At 37.9% G+C, this 23,967-nt stretch overlaps 1 protein-coding gene across 5 annotated transcripts in view; it reads left to right on the top strand.

The window, feature by feature from the left end:
* The window catches only part of TUT4 (terminal uridylyl transferase 4), a 44,382-nt gene extending 20,478 nt beyond the window's left edge, over positions 1 to 23,904 (top strand). For 2 of the 5 annotated variants that reach the window (XM_058842363.1, XM_058842362.1), the window contains exons 9-30: positions 758 to 884; positions 1,327 to 1,446; positions 1,824 to 2,045; positions 2,197 to 2,371; positions 3,738 to 4,480; positions 4,959 to 5,109; positions 5,668 to 5,754; positions 7,154 to 7,257; positions 7,616 to 7,673; positions 7,768 to 7,871; positions 8,162 to 8,251; positions 10,138 to 10,251; positions 11,361 to 11,438; positions 11,836 to 12,013; positions 12,375 to 12,422; positions 12,513 to 12,595; positions 13,978 to 14,093; positions 15,710 to 15,870; positions 16,840 to 16,937; positions 19,394 to 19,919; positions 22,105 to 22,278; positions 23,335 to 23,903. In XM_058842363.1, the coding sequence (XP_058698346.1) occupies positions 758 to 884; positions 1,327 to 1,446; positions 1,824 to 2,045; positions 2,197 to 2,371; positions 3,738 to 4,480; positions 4,959 to 5,109; positions 5,668 to 5,754; positions 7,154 to 7,257; positions 7,616 to 7,673; positions 7,768 to 7,871; positions 8,162 to 8,251; positions 10,138 to 10,251; positions 11,361 to 11,438; positions 11,836 to 12,013; positions 12,375 to 12,422; positions 12,513 to 12,595; positions 13,978 to 14,093; positions 15,710 to 15,870; positions 16,840 to 16,937; positions 19,394 to 19,919; positions 22,105 to 22,278; positions 23,335 to 23,426 (3,649 nt within the window). In that variant the 3' untranslated portion in view covers positions 23,427 to 23,903. Of the gene's footprint in view, positions 1 to 757; positions 885 to 1,326; positions 1,447 to 1,823; positions 2,046 to 2,196; positions 2,372 to 3,737; positions 4,481 to 4,958; positions 5,110 to 5,667; positions 5,755 to 7,153; positions 7,258 to 7,615; positions 7,674 to 7,767; positions 7,872 to 8,161; positions 8,252 to 10,137; positions 10,252 to 11,360; positions 11,439 to 11,835; positions 12,014 to 12,374; positions 12,423 to 12,512; positions 12,596 to 13,977; positions 14,094 to 15,709; positions 15,871 to 16,839; positions 16,938 to 19,393; positions 19,920 to 22,104; positions 22,279 to 23,334 lie in introns of those variants that run through there. The other 3 variants (XR_009277959.1, XR_009277958.1, XM_058842364.1) reach the window with 3 other exon arrangements.
* The last annotated feature ends 63 nt before the right edge of the window (positions 23,905 to 23,967 follow it).

The raw sequence follows: 23,967 nt of genomic DNA, 5'->3' as shown, positions 1-23,967 counted from the left end.
GTGTAGGAATCTGAATTTACTGTTCTCCTTTTAGTTAACTGGGGGAAAAGTGGGGTGGTTTTCAGTTACTTAAATTTTTTGCCAGCAGCTTTAAGCCAAGGCCTTAAAAACGTTTTATAAGATACACGTGGCCAGAAAGGACACATCATCTGACAGTTTCAGTAAATTCCTAAGAAGCAGCAACCTACTAAATGAAATATGATTTCTTTACTGGCCAGAGGTATGGACTGAAACTCTGGGGAAGTAAGTGCAATGAGAGTGGGCTTGTCTTTTCCTGTATTTGTAACAGAATAGAAGTAATTATTCTGAGAAGCTAAAGAAAATGTTTTGTGGGTTTATCTTCTCTTAATATGCAGCAGATCTGGAGTATTAATTAATTTATTAATTTAAGTGTTTGGTATGTAGATTATATATTTGAGATTATATATTTTATATACAATTTCAATTATATATACAATTGAATTGTGCAATATAATGTAACTAAGTAATGGCAAAAAATTAACAAATTCTTAAGGCTGTTATATATTTCTGGCTGTAGTGATCTTCTGTAAGTTCTAGATGCACTTGATAAATTAATAGTAAAGAAAATGTAATTATATTCTGTGGCTTTTGTTTAAAAAATTCAGGTTCTTACATAGGGAGACACTGATGGTTGTTTTTATTACAGTGGGTGTGATGCCCCACCTCCCCCCTGCCCCAAGCATCATCTATATCACAAAGTGATAACCCTTTATCTGTTCTGCATTTGTGATTGCAGTGGTTTGACATGTAAAGTAAGTGCTAGGAATGACGTGGCTTGCCTTACAACTGACCTGCTGGCTGCACTTGGTAAACTGGAGCCTGTCCTGATTCCTTTGGTTTTGGCTTTCCGCTACTGGGCTAGAGTAAGTTATTTAGTTATCCTCAATACTTCTTTTTAAGCACTGTGTACAATGTAGTGTATAATGTACATGAATATGTTTGTGGAAAGAGCTTCATGCCACTGCTTCACCCCACCTCCATACGTGAGATGCCACTGTACAATAACACGTTTCAGAGCTGGCTGAAATTCTAGACAGAAGCAAAAATATGTCCCACAATCACAATACGTGGTGAAACTGAAAAGAATAATACATGATAGTATTCCTTAAGGTACTCTATGAATTGCTACAGTTTGTATTTTGTCTGTATGTGGCATGGCATGCCCACTGCAGTTTCTGACATACAGCATTTTCTGTTTCACTCTAGTATATTTCTCACATTTCTATAGTATTTGTCCTTTTATGATAGATGGTAAATGAAAATTCTGGTGTTACATCAGAAAAGTAATTATTTCTTCTCTTACAGCTCTGTCACATTGACTGTCAGGCTGAAGGCGGGATTCCCTCATATTCCTTTGCCTTAATGGTGATATTTTTTCTTCAACAAAGAAAACCACGTATTTTACCATCCTATTTGGGCAATTGGGTGAGTGATTTGGTTATATAATAAGCTTATTGTTAAATTGTTGGCATTATTTCTGTATTCTACAGCCTCATAAAAATGCAGAATTTGATTGCCAAAGAAAATTATAAATAAAATGCATTGGTACTTAATGCTCACACAGATGATGATTGATGATTCTGAAGACTTTTTTAAAAGGCGCTTGTAGCAGGCTGTATAGTATTATCTGTTTTGGAGAAAAGGCAATTATTTTCTTCTTTATTTCTCTGAATTTGTGTCTCTGACATCTGTTAATCTTGAGGGGTATGAATACCACAGTAGTCAGTGTTACATTTGCAGAAAACTGTTGGTTGTATGTATTATATACAGTCTTGTTTCAGAGCTACTTTAATTTTTGTTAGATTGAAGGCTTTGATTCGAAGAGGCCAGATGACCACCAGCTGAAAGGGGTGGAAGATGAAGAATTTGTAAGGTGGGAGTACAAACCACCCACAAATGGTGCAGCAAAAAACTCTGTTGGAGCAGAGAGCAAAGCTAAAGTTGAACAACAAAAGGGTGGTGGCAAGAAGGCAGCAAGCTCAGAAGTGGACAACCAAAGCAATGCAAAAGAGAAACATGGGATTGTAAGTCCTGACTTCATTTAATTGAAAACCATTTTTTGTCCTCATCCCTATTTTTTTATTTTTTAACACTGATGTTGGATGGAACGAGGACAAAAAATGGGGGAGTATTAATTTCTTATTGCAGTTGAGCACTTGTGTCCATGTTTTTCAGTCTCTCTTAGCATTCAAAACTCCTCACCAAGTTTCACTGGGGCAACTGTGGTTGGAACTTTTGAAGTTTTACACACTGGAATTTGCTTTGGAGGAATATGTCATCAGCATACGGGTGCAAGAGCTCTTAACCAGAGAGAATAAAAACTGGCCTAAGAGGCGAATAGCCATTGAAGGTAGGCTGATCCCTTCCCACTTCTGCAGTCATCTGCATTAGCATCTTTATTTGCTTAACTTGCAAATCTCTTACAAGAATCTAGACAATAAGTTTTTAAAATGTATATATTTTGTCAGCTAATACAGTCTCTTTAAAGACGAGTCTTCTCTGTCTAAAAAGCAGGGAAAGTCACTGAGTTACAGAGCAGTGTATGGCATTCTCTTTGCCTTAAGAATAGAGAAACTGGTTATTTGAGGAAGGCTAAGAAACCATGTAAGTTGATACTTTTTATAAAAGCATGAATAATGACTTTTGAACACTTTCTAGAGATGTTGCTGAAGTGGCTTATCTGTAACACTTGAGGCGATGGAGAGGACAAAGACAATCATACAGACAGAGAATGAGGTACAGAGGTACATTGAAGGATGAGTCAATAAGGTACAAGAAGAGTGAGAAGGGAAAGTAGAACAGAAAAACAAGCAATGAATTCTTGAGGCACAGGTTGAGTAGTGGATGTTGAGATCACTCCTGTGACTTTAATTTCCTCTCCCAATTCTTTACTTCAATCACTTTTAGCTAGAGCTTAGAAAAAGTAGGCAAGTGTTTATTCAACATGTGGGATGTAAGGTGACAGGACAAATCATTGAGGAAGAAGTGAAAAATAATTTCACAAAACCGGATTGCATTCTGGTTCTGACACCTGCCGTTGTTGGGTTATTTGTGTTGTTGTTTCCTTTATGTTTTTTTACTTCTCATTTTTGCCTTTCTTCCCTCCCCCCCCCCCCCCAATGTTAAGTTTGTAGCTCATGTTGTAAAGTAACAGAATCTCAGTTTGGTACTATCTTCCAGGCAAACTTATAGCAGCTATGCAGGAGCTCTTTTTGCTTGGAAAACATGTTTGATCTAAAAATCATTAGGAAGGACTAAGAATGGATCCTGGTGAGATTGGTTCATACAATCCTTAAATCCTTAATGTTACTCTTAGACAAATGAATTTCTGAAGGGAAATGGCAATCCTTCTTCAGTGGAAGAAGAAAGGTTCTGGCTGGCCTCTATTTATTTTGCATTTGTATGTTTATTATGATTTCTACTTTAGAAATTTGCCGTAATATAATGGTGCAATATACCCATGGTTTTCTTTTTGAGTAATACTGTTTAGTATTGTTTATGATAGTCAGCCATTCATGGCTGCATGTTGGTATGTTTCATATGGAAGAATTCTGAAAAGACTTGTGGGTCTTTCGTTCTCTAAGTATATCCAGATACAATTCTGGATTATAATATAAGAATCTCCTTAACTGCCCTATAATAACTTAGGGATTTCAGCTTCTTTATGAAATGTGGAAGTTAAAGATTACTAATGAAATTGTTCTTTTTCTTCACAGATCCTTTTGCACTAAAGAGGAATGTTGCACGAAGTCTAAATAGCCAGATGGTATTTGAGTACATCCTGGAGCGATTTAGGACAGCGTATAAATATTTTGCATGTCCACAAAGTAAAGATGGGATTAAATCCAAGCCAGATATCAAAAAGAAAGAAAAAGGGAAAATGAATAATAAGAAATCCACAAGATCTGAAGAGCCTGTAGCAAACTGTTGCCTTCCACAAGGGGAAAATGTTGTAGATAGAGAAGTTATAGGAAGTGGATGTAACATGGCAGAGAATGAAGTTGAATGTAATAAAGTGGTAGAAGCTGTAGCCAAAAGATGTACTTCCCAGAACATGGACTCTTTGGTACTTTCAACATTGGACTCTAGCTATGATGAAGACAAACAAGAAGCTTTATCCCTTATTTCCAATGAATGCTGTGAATTAAAGGAAAAATCACCTCAAGAGAGGGATGATTTAGAAATTTCAGTGTGTCTAACTGAGGGTGAACTCAGCCACCACTGTAACTGCAGTGCACATCAGCTTGATGACACAAATTCCAGTAATGAGTTTTCTGATGCTGAAAGTAGGCAGAGTTTGGTAACGGAGTCGTCTCCACAGACAAAGTGCACTGGCACCCCAGCTACCTCGGCCAGCTGCAAAGCAGTGCTGGAAACCCAGGATCTCAAAGAGGAAGGCAGGCTCTCAACAGAAGAAATGCATTATGTGTTTGATAAGTTTATTTTTACTTCAGGAAAGGTAAGCAGTGATGGTCATGTATCACTGAGCCATTACTTTTAAGTCATTAAATCTAAGAGTGGATGGATAGTAGGGATTCCACAGTGGTTGTTTCAGTCTGGGTTATGGGTGGGAGCTCTGGCATTTGTAGAGTACCTGTTATTCAGCACTGGAAACACCACCCTGTGTGACATTTGAATTAAATGGTTTCTTTCCCTCATTTTAAGCTTTTTGATTTCCACACCAAAAAAAAAGAAAATCGTTGTTTCTGGTTATTGTTGGGTTATTTCTGCCTTTCCTCTCCTACTTTCTTGTAGAATTTTCAGGTGCTTTTGGGCACTGTGAGAACTAAGTACAGCTTGTTGAGAGGTGTTCCTCTCTTTGTAGTGGCTCTGTTGTTGTTCATCTCTTAAATGTTCTTGTTTGCTTGGAAATGTTAGGTCTGCTGAACTGTCTTAAGTGCACAAATAGAATTTTCCTCTTTTTTCCCCCAAAAAAGCCACCAACTATAGTATGCAGCATCTGCAAACGGGATGGACATTCCAAAAATGATTGCCCAGAGGATTTCAAGAAAATTGATCTGAAACCACTACCACCAATGACAGACAGATTTCGGGACATACTTGATATAGTGTGTAAAAGATGTTTTGGTAAGTTCAAAATGTGTTTGTGCTCCACTATATATTGCGATCTGTAACCTGGAAGAATTAAAAACTCTAGGGTTAAGTTATTTATTTACAATTATTTAGAATTCACTAGGAAGAAGCTGTTCCAGGTGTCCTAGGCTACAAATGGATCAATATTTTAATTTTCAGATAATCCATGGCTGTGATACCTTATAACAGATTTGAGAAACTGATGTTATATGGGATTTTTCACTGGGTTTATAAAAAACTACCGGTGTTCCCAGGAATCAGGCTCTGGACAAAACTAATTTTTGTGCTTATCAAATTCTGTCATCTTTTGGGGCTGCTGTGGTGGGTTAAGCTCGGCTGGATGCCAGGTTCCCACCAAGCCACTTTGTGGTTGAAAAATGGGATGTCTTGAAATAAAATCCTGAAGATTCTAATGATATAAAAGGAAAACCACAGATTTAAGCAAAGCAAACATAACAAAAAAAAACCCCATCCAGTCTTTTAATTTGCTTGAAAAGATTCTTGAGTTGCTGAATGTCATGTCTGACTGTGTTTTAATTTGTTTTTACTTAGATGAATTATCCCCTCCTTTATCTGAGCAACAAAACAGAGAACAAATACTGGCAAGTTTGGAGAGATTTATTCGAAAAGAGTATAATGGTATGTAACCTTAGGTAGTGATTCATGAGAATGCTTTCTTCAGTCATGTTGTCCAGAACATAAAGATGTGGTTTGTCTCGTTTTATTTTCCTTGTTTGAAGCAAAGGCATCTCTTTTCCTTCCATTTGTAATGATGTCTTGCAGACTTCAGCTTTGGACATCCCTTCATGCTATTCCATGGAAATGTCCCTAGAGTGGAGGAGGAGCTGCCAGAGTAGTAATGCAAGCACAGGAGTGCTCCAGTCAGGCCAAGAAGAAAGTTTGGTTGTGTTTAGTGTTAGCATTGGTCATGGGCCAAGGACTTTTGTTGCCTAGTCACCAGTGCTTGAGAATTTTGGAAATCCTAATGAGTTTATCTTCACATCCCTTATATAAAACAAGCAAAAGTATCTTAATACAGTGATGGAAGTCAAGGCACAGAGATACCAAATGATTTTTTTTGTAGGAGGTGTAAAACAGTGCTAGAGCCAGGTACCAAACCCAGGTCTTCTGAATTCCAGTCCATGGTCCATGGAAGGCCGTTCTGCTCTAGCTGACCTGTCATCAAGGAATTAGGAATTCCATCCACTGGCTGTACCTCCACTTACTGGCAGCAGCTGAGGATTGAAACCTGTTACAAAGCCTTGAAAGACTTAAGGTTTCAAATTCTATTAAAGTTTAGGAAAAAAAGCTGTGAATAGGTGTCAGATCTATTTTCTTAGCATGAATTTCAGTTGAACAGATCAATGCGTTCTTTGCAGTTGGGAAGGAATTTGTTTTAATGACATAATTTTGCCATCCAAGAATGAAAATACTTAGTAATATTGTGTTTCAAACAAAAATGTAAACAAAGCAAGTGGGAAAGAATTTTCCATAAAGTATTGTAATCGTACTGCTTGTGTCTTCTTGAAGAATATGTTATGATTATAAAAACTCATTGACCAAATTTACCTAGTCATAGGAAAAATATGCAACCTAGATAAACTCTGAATAGAGCCAGAAATATTACTTTGGCTACCCTAGGAGTAGCTCTGTCTTATCTGTGGGATAAAGCTGTACTGGTGACTGGGTTTGCACATTGTTTTGATTTATTAGCAGGGAAAGTGCAGTTGCATACCACAAAACATTGCTCCACATTTAGAGGTGACATTTAATGATTTTAACTGTAATTGTATTGTACTTCAGTCATAAAAAAAATACATAAAGTAAGTCTTTATCCTGCATTACTTTCTCTAAATAATTTCTGAAGTGTTGTGCTTCCTCCTTTATCAAAACTGAGGTCTTTGAAGTGACAGTGTAAGCTCTCTGTTTAAGCTCATTTTTATGGGCACCTGCACGTTGCAGTTAAGCAATATTTAATACTAAGCACTTACCAGTCAACTGTAAAAAAATTTACCTTCTTGTCTATTCTTTTGATCAGACAAAGCCAGGCTTTGCTTATTTGGCTCCTCAAAGAATGGATTTGGATTTCGGGACAGTGATCTTGATATCTGCATGACATTGGAAGGCCATGAAAATGCAGAGGTAAGAGTTTTGAAATTGATAAAATCTGCTATTTTAAATTCAAGGATTCTTTAAGGTTTTTTAGTTCAGTTAAGGTTTCTGTATACAGGAAAGGTAGCATTAACTAGTTGCACACTGGCTTGTTGCACTCTGCACAACTGAAGCAAGATCCAGCCTGTTTTAATGCCTTATAGACACACACTGTACTATAGATATCCACACAGAGCATATGAGTTTGTGTAAATTCATGTGCTGGCTTAATACTTGCTGCTTTTTGTACATAGACTTTCCATCTATGAAATGTATGTGATAGTAAATGTGCTTGGTGGAATAGGATCCATGTTTTAACGTCTGAATCTGTGATCTTTGTTTTTCCTAGAAATTAAACTGTAAAGAAATAATAGAAGGTTTGGCAAAAGTTCTGAAGAAGCATCCAGGTAGGTGCTTTAAAGTGTTGTTTGTTATGCATTTAGATTTTCTATAAACGTTGTTAATGGAAATGTTTTATGTACTAAAGTGTTGCTTCCCCAGGTTTGAGGAACATCTTGCCTATAACAACAGCCAAAGTGCCTATAGTAAAGTTTGAACACAGGCGGAGTGGCTTGGAAGGAGATATCAGTTTGTACAATACACTGGTGAGCATCTGCTTGTGTCCTTTTGTCTTCAAAGAAAGCTTTTTAATTCTTTCTGTCTTACCCAAATAACCATTTGAAGGAATAATTTTGAAACTAGAATGAAAATGCTTTTGTGTGTTTTTCTTCTACTTATTATTCTACTTCTGCTGAATTATTTAAATTCAGTGGCCTTTGTGCCATCATGAATAGTACAGCTCATTCCAGCTTTCACCTGACACTGTGAAATTGCACAAATTCTTTCATAATTGGTTCACCCTGACACCAGTTTAATATTTTCCCCCTTTTTCCAGGCACAGCATAACACAAGGATGCTGGCTACCTACGCAGCTATTGATCCTAGGGTGCAATATCTGGGCTACACAATGAAAGTTTTTGCAAAGGTAATATAAAAAGCAGGAATGTATTTGTACAGTGCAGTGTTTTCTGCTGCAGCCACTGAGTTTGCCTTTTGCCAATACCAACTGGAGAGGAGGCAGTAGAATGCTGTTGATATGAAGTGTACTTTTTTAAGCTTACTGTGCTCTATCTGACTGCGTCAAAATCCTGGTACCTTGTGCTATCTGTTGAAAGATTTCTGTGTACAAGAAAGCTGATGAAAGGGAACTTTTCCCTTTTTTCTTCAATTTCAAACCAGCTACAATTATAACAAATAAAAAACACCACCCAAGCCCCAAGCAAAAGTGGAAAAATTGGTGCCTGTAACGTGTAGGGGCATGTGGATGTGCATGGGCTACCCAAGTTTTCATATCTGGGACCAGCCCAGAGATTACTGCTGCTTTCTTCTGGCACACTTGTCTTGTTTGACTGTATAAAAGTCAGGATTAGGTTGGTATGGGGTGATGGATGAATGCCTGAGCCTCTTTGTGATGTGCCTAGAACATACACTTGACTTTAAGAGTTTGGAAATGTCAGATCTCCTGCATCTTTTGTTACAATGTTCTATCGAAGTGTTATACGGTACAGTCTTTGATAATTGAAATGTGGGGCTATTTTTTATTCAAGCTGCAGTATTAAATACAACACATCCAAAGAAAGCTTAGTGGAACTGGGGCAAATAAAAACTGGCTTATAGAGAGTGCATCATGCTACCAGATGTTCATGTAATAAAATACATCAAGATGAATAAAATAACTTTGTGCCAGAATGGAATGGACACGTTCATTATACTGTCACTGAGACTAGCAATGATTTTTTTTCTTGATGTGGTCACAGTAGTGCACAATATTGCCATGTCTCATCTGTGTCCAGATTAAAAATGCCTTGTATTGATAATAACAAATCTTACTTTTTTTTGGTCACATTGCACACTATTGTACATGTTCTAAAAATATTTCTGCAAATATGAAATATAAAAGTTGTGGGATATGCACTCCTGAATGTAAATGTATGGAAGTGACTTTGTAGCTATACAAATACTCTGTTTTTAAGCAAGATGCCTCCTCCTCTGTTTGCATTGGCAGAAAACCCAGGAACAGCTGTCACTGCTGCTGCTAATCTGAAAGTAATTTGCAAATCCCTGTTTTTTCCAGCCCTAGGAGGTTAAAAATGCATTGTTTGATATGACACAGGCTCAAAACACAGGATAGTTTAGAAGCAGGTGCTGTGGAGAGGTTATACTGTAATGAGATAAACAAGCATAGTAAGGTAATTCACTGATCAGAGTCACAGAAAGGCTTGGGTTGGAAGGGACCTTGAGCTCATCTGGTTCCAACTCCCTGACTTGGTCAGGGATGTTTGTTCTGCACTGTGTTGTGCAGGCTGCACCATGGTTTAATTAGGTATGTGTATGTTTGCTAGAAAAATGCCATGTATGGCCTGCACTGCCAGTACAGTGTGGAAATACTTGCTGTTAATGAATTAGTTTTTTAAAAGGGGAGGGAAACCAAAATAATGAGGAGTCATAGAAACAGCTCTTGCAGCATGCGTTAAGGAAAATTAAATTTTATGGTACTGAAACCTAGGATTTATGTTTTGGGGGTTTTGATTTGGGGTTTTTTCCCAGTTTGGCGCATTATAAATTTTTTTAAAGTATTTTGGTTATGAAAGGCTTTTCTGTTTTTATGTTAGACAAATTATGCTGTGGATTTGCCAGACAGCAGTTGACTCTTGGGTGCATTTATTTTTCAGGCTTCATAAAACAATTTTTAATTATGAGGTGAATGTTTTTGCTGTTACTTATGGGGTTTCAGTTAGCTCTCTGACATAGTTGTTAGTCTTGAACAGTAAAATGTAAATTCAGCATTTTGTTTAAAACGTATTTTTTCAGCGCTGCGATATTGGTGATGCATCCCGTGGTAGTCTGTCTTCGTATGCCTATATTCTTATGGTTTTGTACTTTCTACAGCAGAGAAATCCACCAGTTATTCCAGTTCTTCAGGAGGTAGGTTCAGAAATTGAGGCTGTGAAAATAGATGCACTTCTTCTTCAATAAATATGAGAAGTCTGGGATTGTAGGATCAGAGGGGATAAATGAAATATGGGGCCCTTCTAATCAGCAGGTTCTTAACTCCCTCTTGGTTTTAGTAGGTAAAACTTAGCAAGAAAATTAGATCAAAACTGGGAGTCTGTTGTGCTTAAGTTCTGCTATTACATTTACTTTGGGATTTTGGTCTTACAATGATATTTATATGCTGAACAGGATAGAAAAAAATTGGCAGGTGGTATGGAGAGAAGGGAATTGTAATTATGAGGCTGCACCAGATGCTCTTGAAATGTGAGTCCAGCTCTTGAAGCAGTTATTGTCAAAAGCATTATTTATTGCTCAACACTTGATCTGTAAGAGAAAAAGTTTATTTTATTATTTCATGAGGGGAAAATGAGATAATTGATGCTTTGGTACAACTTTAAAGAAATATTTCACATGTGCCAGGCAACTTTATTAAGAGAATAATGTTCTGCACCCCCATTGTATGGGTGGGGAGAATATAATTTTTCAGCTATCTGCCACTTCCTGGATACATTTTGGAACTCCCAAGCATGTCTGAAAATTATCCCTTTCTGCCTCTTCTGGTTTCTTGTGCAAGAGGAAAATTGGCTTAAGCATTGCAGTTGAGACTCATAGACTTTCTTGCTGATACTTTAGTATCTGATACTTTATTATTGGTTGGGGGTTTTATTTTATTGCTACCCCAAGAGTGCATTTAAATAACAGTGGAATTTCCCCTTGGCTGTGCTAAAGTCAAAATGTAATAGAAATCATATAAAGTCTCCTTAGAGAATCTGTGGGCAAGAGAGATGTTGGAATCTTGACAAGGTAATTCAGTCATGTTTTCTTAGTTGCAAAGAACAAGTAAAAATTATATATCCAAATAACTTGAGAGGTACAGCAACAATACAAAAAGACTTTCCAACTTTTTACCAATGGGAAATTCTGTCTGTATAAGAAGTAATTGTTAAAATTAAAGTATTTATATTTTTATATTATTTTTTTACCAAAAGAACTGCCAGTATTTGAATTAGAGCGGTAACTGTCACTCTCTGTTCTGGCAGATATTTGATGGCAAACAGATTCCACAAAGAATGGTGGATGGATGGAATGCTTTTTTCTTTGATGACATGGAAGAATTGGTAATATTCTAATTCCAGATGACTAACTAAAATTTAAACCTTGCTTTTAAGGAAAAGTAATACATTTTTAACACTGTAATATATAAAGGATTAATTTTATTAATTAATTAAACTTCCATATCCGTAGTGTTGCAACTTCCCAAATGAGTCCTGTTTTGCTAAAATGAATTTCTGCTTTTGCTTGTTTTATTTTAAGTCATTTCTAAATAATATAAATGAGGACAAAGACTTTTTATTATTGAAAATAGTCCAGGTTTAGTCTTAACTGTAGTTATTTAACCTTACTTCAACTAAAAGAAACCATTCATAATAGACAAACTTGTAATTAGAGAGGTATTTCAGGAGAAGCAGTGCTGCAGTAACTGTAGCTGAATAAATTGTCTTCAACTGCATGTAGAAGAAGCGTCTGCCTTCTCTTGGAAAGAACACTGAATCTCTTGGAGAGCTCTGGCTGGGGCTGCTGCGATTCTACACTGAGGAATTTGACTTCAAGGAATATGTGATCAGCATCCGGCAGAAGAAGCTGTTAACCACCTTTGAGAAGCAGTGGACATCCAAATGTATTGCCATAGAAGGTACTCCTCTGCTGAATTGAGTTTCCATTCATGAGGAGTAAGAAACTCTGCTGCTTGAGAGGCTGTTCTCTTTGCACAGGATCTTTATGTGAGGAAACTAAAGTCAGTGTTTTAAAAAGAAACCTTGTTTGCAAGACCTACAGCTCATAAAATTGATGAGACTCATAATTTTTACTAAATGTTAGTGAATTATTCTTCTTACTGTATTATGGTTAGTCACAGTTTTAAAACTCTTAGCATTGCTTTGCTATAATCTACTCTGTGAATGCATTTAAAATGGAGTTCTCTGCATTAAAAGAAATTCTGTTGCAGTGTATTTTTTCCAACTCTGATTTCTTTTTTTCCTCCCTTCTTTGTGCAGATCCTTTTGACTTGAATCATAATCTGGGTGCTGGAGTCTCTAGGAAAAGTAAGCTATTAATGTCTACTAATGATTAATGTTCACTGAGTTGTGCCTTTTTTCTGTTTTTTTTCCAATAACTTTGTCTTTCTTCAATAGTGACCAATTTCATAATGAAGGCATTTATCAATGGGAGAAAATTATTTGGTACCCCATTCTATCCAGCTGTTGGAAGAGAAGCTGTAAGTTCTCAGAGTTTTTATTTTTAGTATGTTTTTTAATTTTCTTTGTCCACTGAATTGATGCAAATCACTTGTATGTATTTATCAATTTGGTATGCACAATATGTGTAATTATACTTTGTCTGCATTAAATGTATAGCTTAGTATTAGGCTCCTGGAATATAAAATACAGAGTAATTGGATGGGTGATGGGTATTACTGACAGGTTTGGGGAAAGTAAGCTTAATTTGTGTTTTGTTTTTTATAAAACCTCCCACTATATGATGTTAAGTATTGCAGAAAACTGCAAATTTGGCTGTAAAACCCAGAAACAGCTCTAGGAAACTCACTGGCTCTTCATGCAGCTAAAGAAAACAGATCCAAGAGATGTTCCATTCTAATTTTTTTTCCACTTGGTGGAGGTAGTAAGGATTGCTGCTTAAGCAAGGAAAAGGATGATGATTGATTTGATTTTTTAACAGTTGACCTTTAAAATTTGCATAGTGGGTCAGGGTTAGGAGTGTGTTCATGCAATACCATTTTGGAGAAAGTACTGCTCTGTGCTACAGGGTCCAGTCATTGATGTGTAAGAGACAACTTTTTTTTAATATAAGCAAATAAAATGCTGTAATTAGTATTTTTTAAATAATCTTAGGCATTTTCTAAAACAGTTTAGAGGACTGTTCTCCCAGTGGCTTTTGACAGAAATTGAGTTTCTAAAGAATGTTTAAAGTCTTTTGAAAGGTTTTATTTCCCTTTATCCTTCCTTATCTTCTCTTTTCCATTTGCTTGCTTTATCTGTGTTTTTTGCCTGAGTTTGTACCTCTATTTCAGTCTTTGAGGCAAGACATTACTACCACAATATTTATGTTGCTCAGAGGCTGCAAACTGTGGCCTTTGTGCTGACGCACATCTGAAGTGCAGCTGTACTGAGCAAATTCCAGGGGAGGGGAGTGATACAGGTCAGTCTGCAGGTGCTCCATCTGTTTCCCACCTGAGCTGTGTTCTGTCTAAAGGGATGTAATCATGTCATCTGGGAAGGGACATTGGCTGCTTTGGAAAGCACACAGGCAGTGACTCAGATACCAAAATAGATCATATGCGAAAAATTGCCCTCTAAAGAGCCTTTGGAGAGGCCAAAGGTGGGCAGCAGGCTGAAGCCTGGATAAGCTGTTCTGCAAATTCAGCCTCTGTCCCTAAGAACAAATAGCCCTTTTTAGCCCAAACTGCTCCATATCTCTGAAAATCTGCCATTATCTAGAGAAACAAAAGGACCAGGTGTAGTCTCAGAAGTAGTAACATTCAGGGAGCAATAAGAGATGAAAGCTGACAATTTGACTTTGATTCCTCAGTCTTGTAAGTGAATGGTTTATATATTTTATCTGTCTGATGTGTTTTCATAGGAATACTTTTTTGACTCAAAAGTTCTGACAGATGGGGAATTGGCACCCAATGACAGATGTTGTCGTGTCTGTGGAAAAATTGGTCACTATATGAAAGACTGTCCAAAGAGGAGGAGGTAAGTAATACGCAAAGCTATCGTGAAATCTTTGCGATTAAATCATGAGGGATTTGGATATTTGAAGATTTAATGGAAATGAAAAATTGCTAAATTGCAGAGAAAATGAAAGCTTCATATCTGATTCTCAATTTCCCATCTTATTTTTGCTTTTCTTAAAACAGTTTCTGATCATCTCCTTGAATCTGAAGTGTTCATGGAAGCACACAGAGTAAAATCAACAGTCAATAGTGTGTTAATATGTAGTTAAGCTTAACTTAAAACTTAGATCACTAAATTATCTTTTTATACTGCAAACGTTCAGACGGAGAACATATCACCTGGCTGCAAAATTTATCATGTGTTAAAATGGATTTCCTGTAGTGATTGTGTTCAGAGGACAGTGTTAAATTTGAATTGTTCTGTAGATCTGATAACGTACATCTAAGTTCATTTATTAAACTCTAGGATTAGTTAAAATGTACTAATGTAGTTAAGGTGCATTTCTGTAACATCATATTAGTGCCAGTCACTTGGTGATCTTGCACTTGTACATTAATTTCACTTAGGGATTTTGGATCCAGGACTCCTGCAAAAGTAGTTCCTGGTTTGTGCAGGTCAATGTTTCCAAAGAGAGTTTAGTAGGAATTGGCAGAAATTATGCACTCCTCATTTTTTACAGCTTGGCTATTTAATGACCCACTCAGCCTAGGTTGTCTGACTCCTCCTAAAGCCTGTTGAAGCCCTTAAAATGCAAATTAATCTGGACTCTTTTATGTGCTCCCTATGTTCAGTTGAGTGCTCCATAATTCTTCAAAGGATTCTTGGTCTCTTCCTGCTACAAAATCTTTATTTACAGCCTTTTGTTCAGTCAGCAGAGTTCAAGATACATGAAAGTGCACTGGAACCCTGTGGTCACAGGTGGACTATTTCTTTCAGATGCTCTCTTTACAAGTACTAACACATGGAATTGCATCACCTCTTTCCCTACATCTGCCTCAGGAAAAGAAGTTGTGATCTGCTCTTCAAACAAACTGCTACTACAGCACAGCCACACAGAATCTCTCTCAGATTGCAGCTCACAAAATAATATTATTATTTAACAATCCTGCAGATACCTTGTGGAAGAGGACTCTTATGTCTTGTCTTGGTTCCTGATCACTAGTTCTCCTGTTGTATTAGAACTGAGTGTTTGAAAGAGCCTCAGTGCTTTGTTGCACGTCCTGTCCAGGCTCAGACAGTGACAGAAATGTGCCCTGTCCAGTGAGGGGGAGATTGTGTGAACAAGGTGCAGATGACTTGTTTTGGGTTATATTCTCATTCAGTGGGATTGCTGCATAGATGTGCTCCCCAGCTACCTGGTAGGCTAAGCCTGCTTAACTGCAGGCATAGCTGTGCCCTAATACAGTCAGACAGCTTTTGGACAAGTCTGGGGAACTTCTAACTTCATTAAGTTTATACAGGCTGTTAACCAGCCCAGAATCTGAAAATGTTTTTTGGGATTCCTGAGATATTTGTATTCTGGTACAGCTGTTGGTTATGTAACCATTCCCTTTGAACACAGCAGTACAACTTTACAGAGATAATGTGTTTGTGTGTGTGGTTTTGTGACATTGCTAATAAAAATTACTGTTCAGGTTGAAGAAAAAGGAGAATGAGAAAGATGATGAAAAAGAGGTGAAAGAGGATGACAGAGAAACAAGAGAGAAAAGATGTTTCATCTGTGGGGATGTGGGTCATGTTAGGAGAGATTGTCCTGAATTCAAACAAACTCGTCAGAGAAATAATAGTGTGCCAGGTAAGTTAATGTGCTAAGATAATTTGAAAGCTCTGATATCTCTTTTCTCTAGTTTTCTCTAGGTTTCTGTACAGACTTGGTAATTGTCTTCAAAAAATAGTCCTGCAAGTAATGTTTCAGTCACTGCAAATACAGCTTTTAGTCTGTGTTGCTTTTCTGCAAGGGGAGTAATGTCTCCTAAAGTACAGTCTTTGCATGGGTGGTAAAAATGTACTCAGCAGTAAAATACAGTGTACTTCAGGGTATTGCATTACTTGTCTTCCACTCAAAATTGGTACATTTAAAAGTAGTAATAGTAATAATAATAATTGAATGCATTTCCTCTTCCAAATGTTTCTCAAACGTTAGCTAACCCTTCATCATCTGTGAGAGGTAAGTAAATGTATTTTCAGCAAAAATCAGCTCTCTTTCAGTAACACTTCAGAAAAAAGCATACAGCTGAATTAGGCTAAATTCAGCTTTCAAACTACTGATAGTACTTAGAGAAGATTAATAGCAAACTCATTCATATTAGGCCCTTGGGTGCCTGTGGTAGTTGAAAAAGTAGAAAAAGCAGTCATAAGTGAACTTCAGAAGAACCTTGCTTCTGTGTTCTGTTATCCTTTAGTCTTTTTTTTAGTTTACTTTCTTTGCCCAGTAGTTTCTTCTGTCACTATTGCTATTTAAAATGCCACTGCTTACAGCAGTAATATGGAAACATGTATAAAGTAGAGCTCCAGCCTGAAAGCAAGGTGAGCATTGTTCCTGCTAGGCTTTGTTTTACTCAAAAATAGACTTTGTGTTTAGCTCCTATACCTATTAATGTTGTCTGCTGCTAGTAGAGGGAAAAGTTTCCACTTAAAGGAGAGGAGAGGTGAAAGTGATTTACCTACTCTGTGTCCCATGAGGGTTAAGGTATTGCTGACTCCCAGTTCTGTTCATTATTCTATCACCCTGTGGGTTTTATTAACACTTGTGTTCCTTGATCAGGCACGCAGCTGGTCCGGAGCATGGTAAATTCCCAGCTGGTGGCTGTGGGTCAGCAGCCGGTGGAGCGACCCTTGCGCACCAGGCAGTCATCAGAATGTGTAAGTTCTGGGAGTGGGGGACTGCAGGGAGCAAAGCTGTAGCAAACCAGCCATGTTGGGAACAGGTTTGCATGTTTTTTCTCAACAGATTCTGGACTTGATAATGACAATGTTGCACTCAGCCAGTTTATGGAACTTTGATTTATGATGTATTGTGTCTTGGAGAGCATTTATGGCTTTTCAGTATGGAATCCTCATAGTCAAGTTTGATATGAGATGCCTTGAAATTCTGAAAGGCCAGATTAAGCTAGAATGCCTTTCAAATTCTCGTTATTCTGGCAGTGTTCTGGAGTTTCTAAGGGAGATAAAGCATAGCTCATTGTTAACATGCTGGAGACTTAGGTTAGTGACAACCATGACTCTTTGTGGTTTAAGAGATCTGTCTTAAGGGACTGTCATGTACAGACATAGAACACAGCTGAATCACACTTCAGTGAAAACTCTGCCAAAGCACACTAGAAGCACAAGCAGAACAATGGGGAAATTTTTGATAGTTTTCTCCTAGAATTTTTTCAAGTCTCTATAGAGCTACATAAAATATGTTTAATCTGCTTCTAAGTGGAGATGGGTAGCAGAGGGTTTTTGAGCAAATACAACTGTTGGCATTTAATATTTTTGGAGCAGACAGTAGAGTAGAAATTAATTTATTTTAAGCTGTTAGTCTGAGAAGTGTGTGCCTGCTAATGAAGCTGGCAAGTAAGCAAATATAGTAATCAGGGCTGCTGATCACTTAATGCTCTTTGTTCAGTTTGCTGGTTTCCTAACTGATCAGCAAGCATTTATTGGAATGCTGGCTCCAGTAACAGAGACATTATGACTTAGAGTGTGCTGCTGAAGAGAGACTGATACAGCCCTAATCTAGGTGGAGGGCTGAATATGCCACAGGAATATTTTTTTAGGAGCCTTATATTTCTGCCTGAGGAATTGAAGCTGAACATGTGGGTACACTCAGAGGCAGACACATCATGTGCACATTCTTGCATCACCTGGAAGTCGTGGCCTCTCTGTGTGTTTCATGGTTGTTATTTGGCCAGGATTTCTTGGTGAATATGTTCTGTTCAGGAATTGGTTGAGAAGAATGGGAAGGGGGAATATTGGTGGAGTAAGAGGGAGAGAGTGGGAAGCAGATCAAGAGGCTGGAGTGTAATATGCCTCCTGTTCTGCTGCTGGCACATTGACTGCATGCTTGTGGTGGGTTAATATTTGCAGGAATGTTTGTAGTCAGTGCATGTGCTTTATTTTTATAACATTTAAACTGTTAAACTAGTGATCATCTTTCAAATCCCAGGTTTTACCTTCTTTTCCTGGTTTGGTAGAAAGGTATAGGAGGCACTTATATACAGGCATACAGTTGGAATAGCAGCAGGGAGCAATCCCAGCTTCTGGGCTCCAGCGTTTGCCCAGGCACAGACACACACCATGCTGCTGGAGGGGATGCTCTGGCATGGTCCTGCAGACACCTCTTGTTATTTGAGATGAGTGACTGCCAGTTCAAATGGACAGGTGAGCTGTCAAGGGATAGTGACAAGCTGGAGAGACCTTTAACTCCATGTGTTCAACAGCAGCTGAGGCTCTTGGAGCTTGGCTGGCTGCTGTAGTCTGTGGAGAGAAGAGTCAGTCTCAGGGGGAAAATGAGATCTGTGATTCAGATCCTCCTCTCTGGTTTTGGTACCTGTCTCATTTGAATGTCTCTGGAGGCACTTATTCCATCAGCATCTTGTCTTAGTGCTTAAAACCAGACTGGAGAATCCAGATACTGGCATTAAGTGTTGGCACATAAACTGAGTAACTCTTTTCCCAGCCACTCCAGTTCTTGAAGTGTTTCTCTGTTCAGTTGCAATTCCAAACAGATGAAAGAGCCTCATGCCTGTTTCTGTTGCTGGTGAAAGGGAAAGCTTTGTGAGAGCTCTGCAAAGGCTGTAATAATTGCTATTACTATGCTTTTAGCCATGGCCTAACACCAGGATATGAAGGTGGAAACTGGGTTTTTGGAATTTGCATTTCTCGTTAAACAGACTTTTAAAAATGAAAGAAATATTAGGAGCTTACTTTGGAATTACTTAAAAAACTGTGCAGTAATAACAACCACTCTATTTAGAAGTAAGGCAATTAGTTAATGAGATCCTGGGCTGTACATAAGTTGGTTAGGGAAGACACTGATTAAAAATCAGACACAAGTGTGTGAGGAGTCTAATGAAGAGCTTGGGGCTAATACTCGCTCAGAATAGTGTTTCTGATGGTGGGATGCGCCCCATTAACAGACCAAATTATCTGTTGGTGAAAGTCAGTGTCAGCTGAACTGCACGTACTGAGGCCAACAGGAACTTGGGTGCAGTGCTTGGGGTGAGTGCTTTGCTGTTTTAGAAACAGTCTAATACTGTGGGTGATTATTAAAGAAAACACCATTAAATAGTCAGTGAACTAATCAGAAATACATGCTTTTTTTTTTCCTCCAGTCTGATTCGCATCAGTCATCTTACTCTCCACAACCTCAACAATTCCCACAGAATTCCTCTCAGCCAGCCTCCATTAACCAGACTCAGCCACAATCAATATCCCAGTCTAAGCACGTTCCTCAGCCACAGCAGGGTGCACAGCCACCCCATCAGGTCCAGCTGCCTTTGTTTAACTTTCCCCAATCTCCCCCAGGTCAGTATTCCACCTTGCATAACCTGGGACTACTTCAGATGCACCATCACCACCAAATTCAGCTTCCCAACACTTCTTGGCCTATTCATGGGCCTGTTATTCACTCTGCACCGGGTAACCCTCCTCATTCTACAAATGTTCCATTTTCTATGAGATCTGGCAGCAGCAGCACCACAAATAACCAGAGCAGTGTAAGCTTGAATGATCCCAGTATCATCTTTGCACAGCCTGCTGCCAGGCCCATGGGAATCCCCAGCACTTCTCATGAGGGACACTGGCACAATCCTGTGACTGCAAACTCACTGGTGAACAATGGCACTGTGGGGAATTCAGGTAACTCTTCTCTCTTGTATCAAACCTCTCGCACTTTGTGTCCAGGTGTTAAGTGTTACAGGAACAGCTAACTCTTTCAACTTGTTTGATAAAAATATGATGCTTAAGAAACCATATCATGACTTTCACCTGTCTTAACATTTTCATAGGAAAAAATTAGAATTGATCACCGTAACTTTTAGGCATTATTCATGTCTGCCATTAATGGCTGTGCAACACTGAGAAATCCTGCATTCAACTGAGAAACCTCCTCATCATTGTTTGAATCACTCACATTTCTGTGAATGTGGTGACAAATAATGGATTCCTGATATCAGACAATCATGGAAACATTAAGGTTGGAAAAGACCTCTAAGATCAACACATCGTTACATAATTTATTAGACAAATGCTGTGACTGCAAGCTATGAACTTAGAGACTGGCAAAATTACAGTTGTGCTAGTTGAATATTGTCTCCTCACCTTTAGTACAATATAAAATGATCTTATCCATTCTGTTTTTTCCTGTGGCTTATTCTGCCACATTTAACTTCCATAATCCCAATGTTGATTCCTGACATTTTCCTGTGACAAGCGGGCAGCAGCCTCTTGCCTCCTAGCAAAGCCAAGTACATTGGTATGTTTGAGGCTGAGGAAAAGCAGGATATAATGATAAAAGCCCATTCAGTTTTCTCTGAATTGTGGCATCCCCTAAATCTTAACTGTTAACCTTTATATCATTAACCATGGTGGTGGTCTTCTGATTTATTATGAGTGTGTAAGTCTTCCTATGTTTAAAAAAATAAATCCATAATGCAATGTACTGGTGCAGTTGTTCATCCTAAGATGAAAATTCTAAATCTCCTGCTCAGCCTTTCTCTGCACTAATAATATAACTGTCAGTAACAGAAGATTTTCAGCTGAATCTACAGTTCTAGGTGAGGAATAATTCACCAGTGGGCTTCTAACATATGTTAAGATGCTGGAGATACATGATTTTTTATTTAATGCTTTGTGGGGAATATATTTTAAAGGATACAGGAACTTGTACCCATGTGTTTTCTGTGTCTCCAGTGTGCTTTGTCCCTACCTCTCCATTTCAGATCTTCTCATCTGTCCCCTTCTCCAGCTTTGTCTTTCCCTCAAGCAGCTCTTTCCAATCCACGTCCCTTACTGAGGTAGCCATCTTCTTTCAGACAAGTTCCATAAATTCTAATTCCTTCTCCATATGCTGTCAGTCACAGTAATTTTTTCCCATCCCTCATCTTCTATCAATTTCCAACTTTGTCACACTCATTTTCCTAGTTCCCAGTCATAGTAATTTTCCTCTTTCAATTTGAATCAGTTTTATTTCCTTTTTGGCTTAAATGCCATTAAGGGGAATGCACAGTAGAGATGAGCTGTCTGCTGTCTGTTTGAGGCATGGTTTCTTACCTCCTCAGGACAATTTAAGAACAGTAAGTTTGAGGAAACTTTGTCCTGGATCACATAACCTTGACTTGAAAGGAACTACTTCTAATTATCTTTTCAGTAGGCACCTGATCAGAAGTAGGATCATTAGAAGTATCAAGACAGACAACTCTTTCATGCATACTCCAGACCTGTGCCTCATGTTGTGCATCCTGCCTCCTTGGATGCTTGATTTCTCATCCTTAATGTTGCAGTGATATCAGAATTTTAAATGGAGTAGCTTTACAATTTGTATACTTATTTCCAAAGTTTTTATTTTTCTTTCTAAAAATAATTTTTTAAGTCAGTCCAGTGATCTAGATAGCAAGTTTCTTAAGCATGTAAGTATTAGTGGAATTCCAGTTTACTTCTGAGTTATTTCTTGCAGTAGGATTATAGCTTTCATGTCACAGCTCTGTCAGTAATAGTGGATATTTGTGTAAGATCAGGCAGTAGTTCTGAACATTCTTCAGACCTTGTATTTTTCATCATGAGAAAGTCATAAAAATAGTGAAATTGTAGTGCTCAATTGTAATATTGATTCATCCTCTTTCTTCCCAATAATTCTATTATAGTGAATGATGAAGTAATTTAGGTGGTAATTTGTACTGATATACATTTTTAAAAAAAAGTAGCACATCAGATTAATCGCATTAAGTCCCCTGCAAACTGTTATTTAAGATGTAAATTGTATTTGTGACTTACTGTTTAATTATTTCAACTTGCAATGTGCTTTTCCCTTTCAATTGAAAAATAGATCAGGGTTTCCAAGGACAGTTTGGTAAAATGAACCCTCCTTCTGTCCCTTGGGACCATGGGACCCCTACCCATTTTCCTCTCCTCCGAGGAGCGTGGCCTTACAATATGCCTCAGAACTACATGCAGCAGGGAAATGCCAGCTACCCACCGAACAAACCTTTCTACCCTCAAGGTACTAGAACCAGTATGTGAATCAACAGCTCATGCACCATGTCTCTGTACTGTCTCAAAGGCTTTAAAAGCCAAGAAATCATGTGTCACTCACTAGCCTCCCTGAACCAGAATGGATCCCAGAGTCAAATCAGCACTTCAGCTTCTTCTGTGGATGAATGGAAATCTTTGTGGGAGGGAAGGGTTAAAATAAAATTCTGAATTCTGAGCCAGTTTGCAACCTATTGCACTTCCATCCTCTTTTTTTTTGTTGCTGCTGGCTCACCGTAGAGCACAATTCACTGACATTTACTAAAAGTTGTAAGTTGCCTCTGCTTCAGAAGAGGTTAAGATTGGCTCATGAGTGTGTTCAGAATATGAAGAAATTTTTGTCATAATTCACTTTATTTGGCTTTTGTACCTTGCTTTGTGAAATGACTTACATAGGTAAAAACTTGCAAGACCATGGAATAATATTGAGGTTGGAAGGGGCCCCTGGAGGTTTAGTCCAGCCCCTTCACAGTCAGAGTAGCACTGGTGGCAAAGTTAGGTCAGGTTCAGTTCATCAGGGAACTGGGAAGGACTGACTTGATTTCACCTCTGATGTTTATGAAAGGTAAAGGTGTTCAGCATCTGGCAGGATGGGGAAAAGCTGTAGAAAAAAGACCTCCACTACCAGAGAGACAATGCTCAAATTTGGCTTGGAGGGGGTGCAGCTTCCACGTTGCTGGGGTCACCTGGTGTAAAGACATGGATGCAGGCACCAAATCCTTTTTCAAAATCGTGTCTATTGGCTCTAGCAAGGTTTCCAAGTGATAACTGAATTTACTTAAAATCCTGAAATTACTTTTGTTAAATAACTGAAGTAATGCAACAAAATAATGTTTGTGATTGTTAGGGAATTTTGGAGATAGGATTAAAGTAATTCTGGATTGTCCCATTAAATGGGTTAGTTGTACAGGTAGCATCTGTGTCAGTCTAGTAAATGGCTTTATTTCTAAGTTAGATTAGTAAACTGAATAGCCAAGCACTGTTAAATATGTGATTTCCTGAAGTAATTGTCATCCATTTTTTTTAGCTGGTCCACTGATGCAGAGTAACCAGCGGTTCTCGCTTCTGTCTCAAGGACATCCACACTTGAATCTGAATTACATTCAACAGAAAAAGTGAAATTGGATGGGATTGTGGGTGGGTGGGGGGAGGGGAGGAAGAAATTCAGGTTCTGATTTAAAATCTTAATGCAACATGTTTAGATACAAGATTATTTAAGACTGTTTTTAAACTGTATCATTTGTACATAGATATGAACTATAGTTTTTACTAGTATCACAAAACTGAGTGATACAAATTTCATCTATTTTATTACCCTATTTTTAAGGGGAATTGTGTTTTGTTTTATCTTGATAAACTGTAAAGAGAGAGAATTTTTAAAATTAAGTTCTTTATTTTCTATTAGCTGTATTCATACTTTGGTTGCTTCAGACTTTATATATATTGTTCTAAAAAAAAATAAAATTAGAAGGGGATTTCATGTGTTGAAAAATTTGTCACTTCTATTCTTTACAGAACTATGTAGTGCCAAAAAACTTTTTAAAAAGAAAAATAAAACTGCAAAAAAAGGACATGAGACTTCTTCCTCTTCCCTATTTGTATGCATGCTTGCTTTAACAGGAATAATAAAAATTACTTCAATGTGGAGATCTTGGAAAGA

The sequence above is a fragment of the Poecile atricapillus genome, chromosome 7 (assembly GCF_030490865.1).
Source record: "Poecile atricapillus isolate bPoeAtr1 chromosome 7, bPoeAtr1.hap1, whole genome shotgun sequence".
In the NCBI taxonomy this organism is placed as follows: domain Eukaryota; kingdom Metazoa; phylum Chordata; class Aves; order Passeriformes; family Paridae; genus Poecile; species Poecile atricapillus.
Note: the sequence above shows the minus strand (reverse complement) of the source record. Positions and strands in the feature narration are given on the sequence as shown.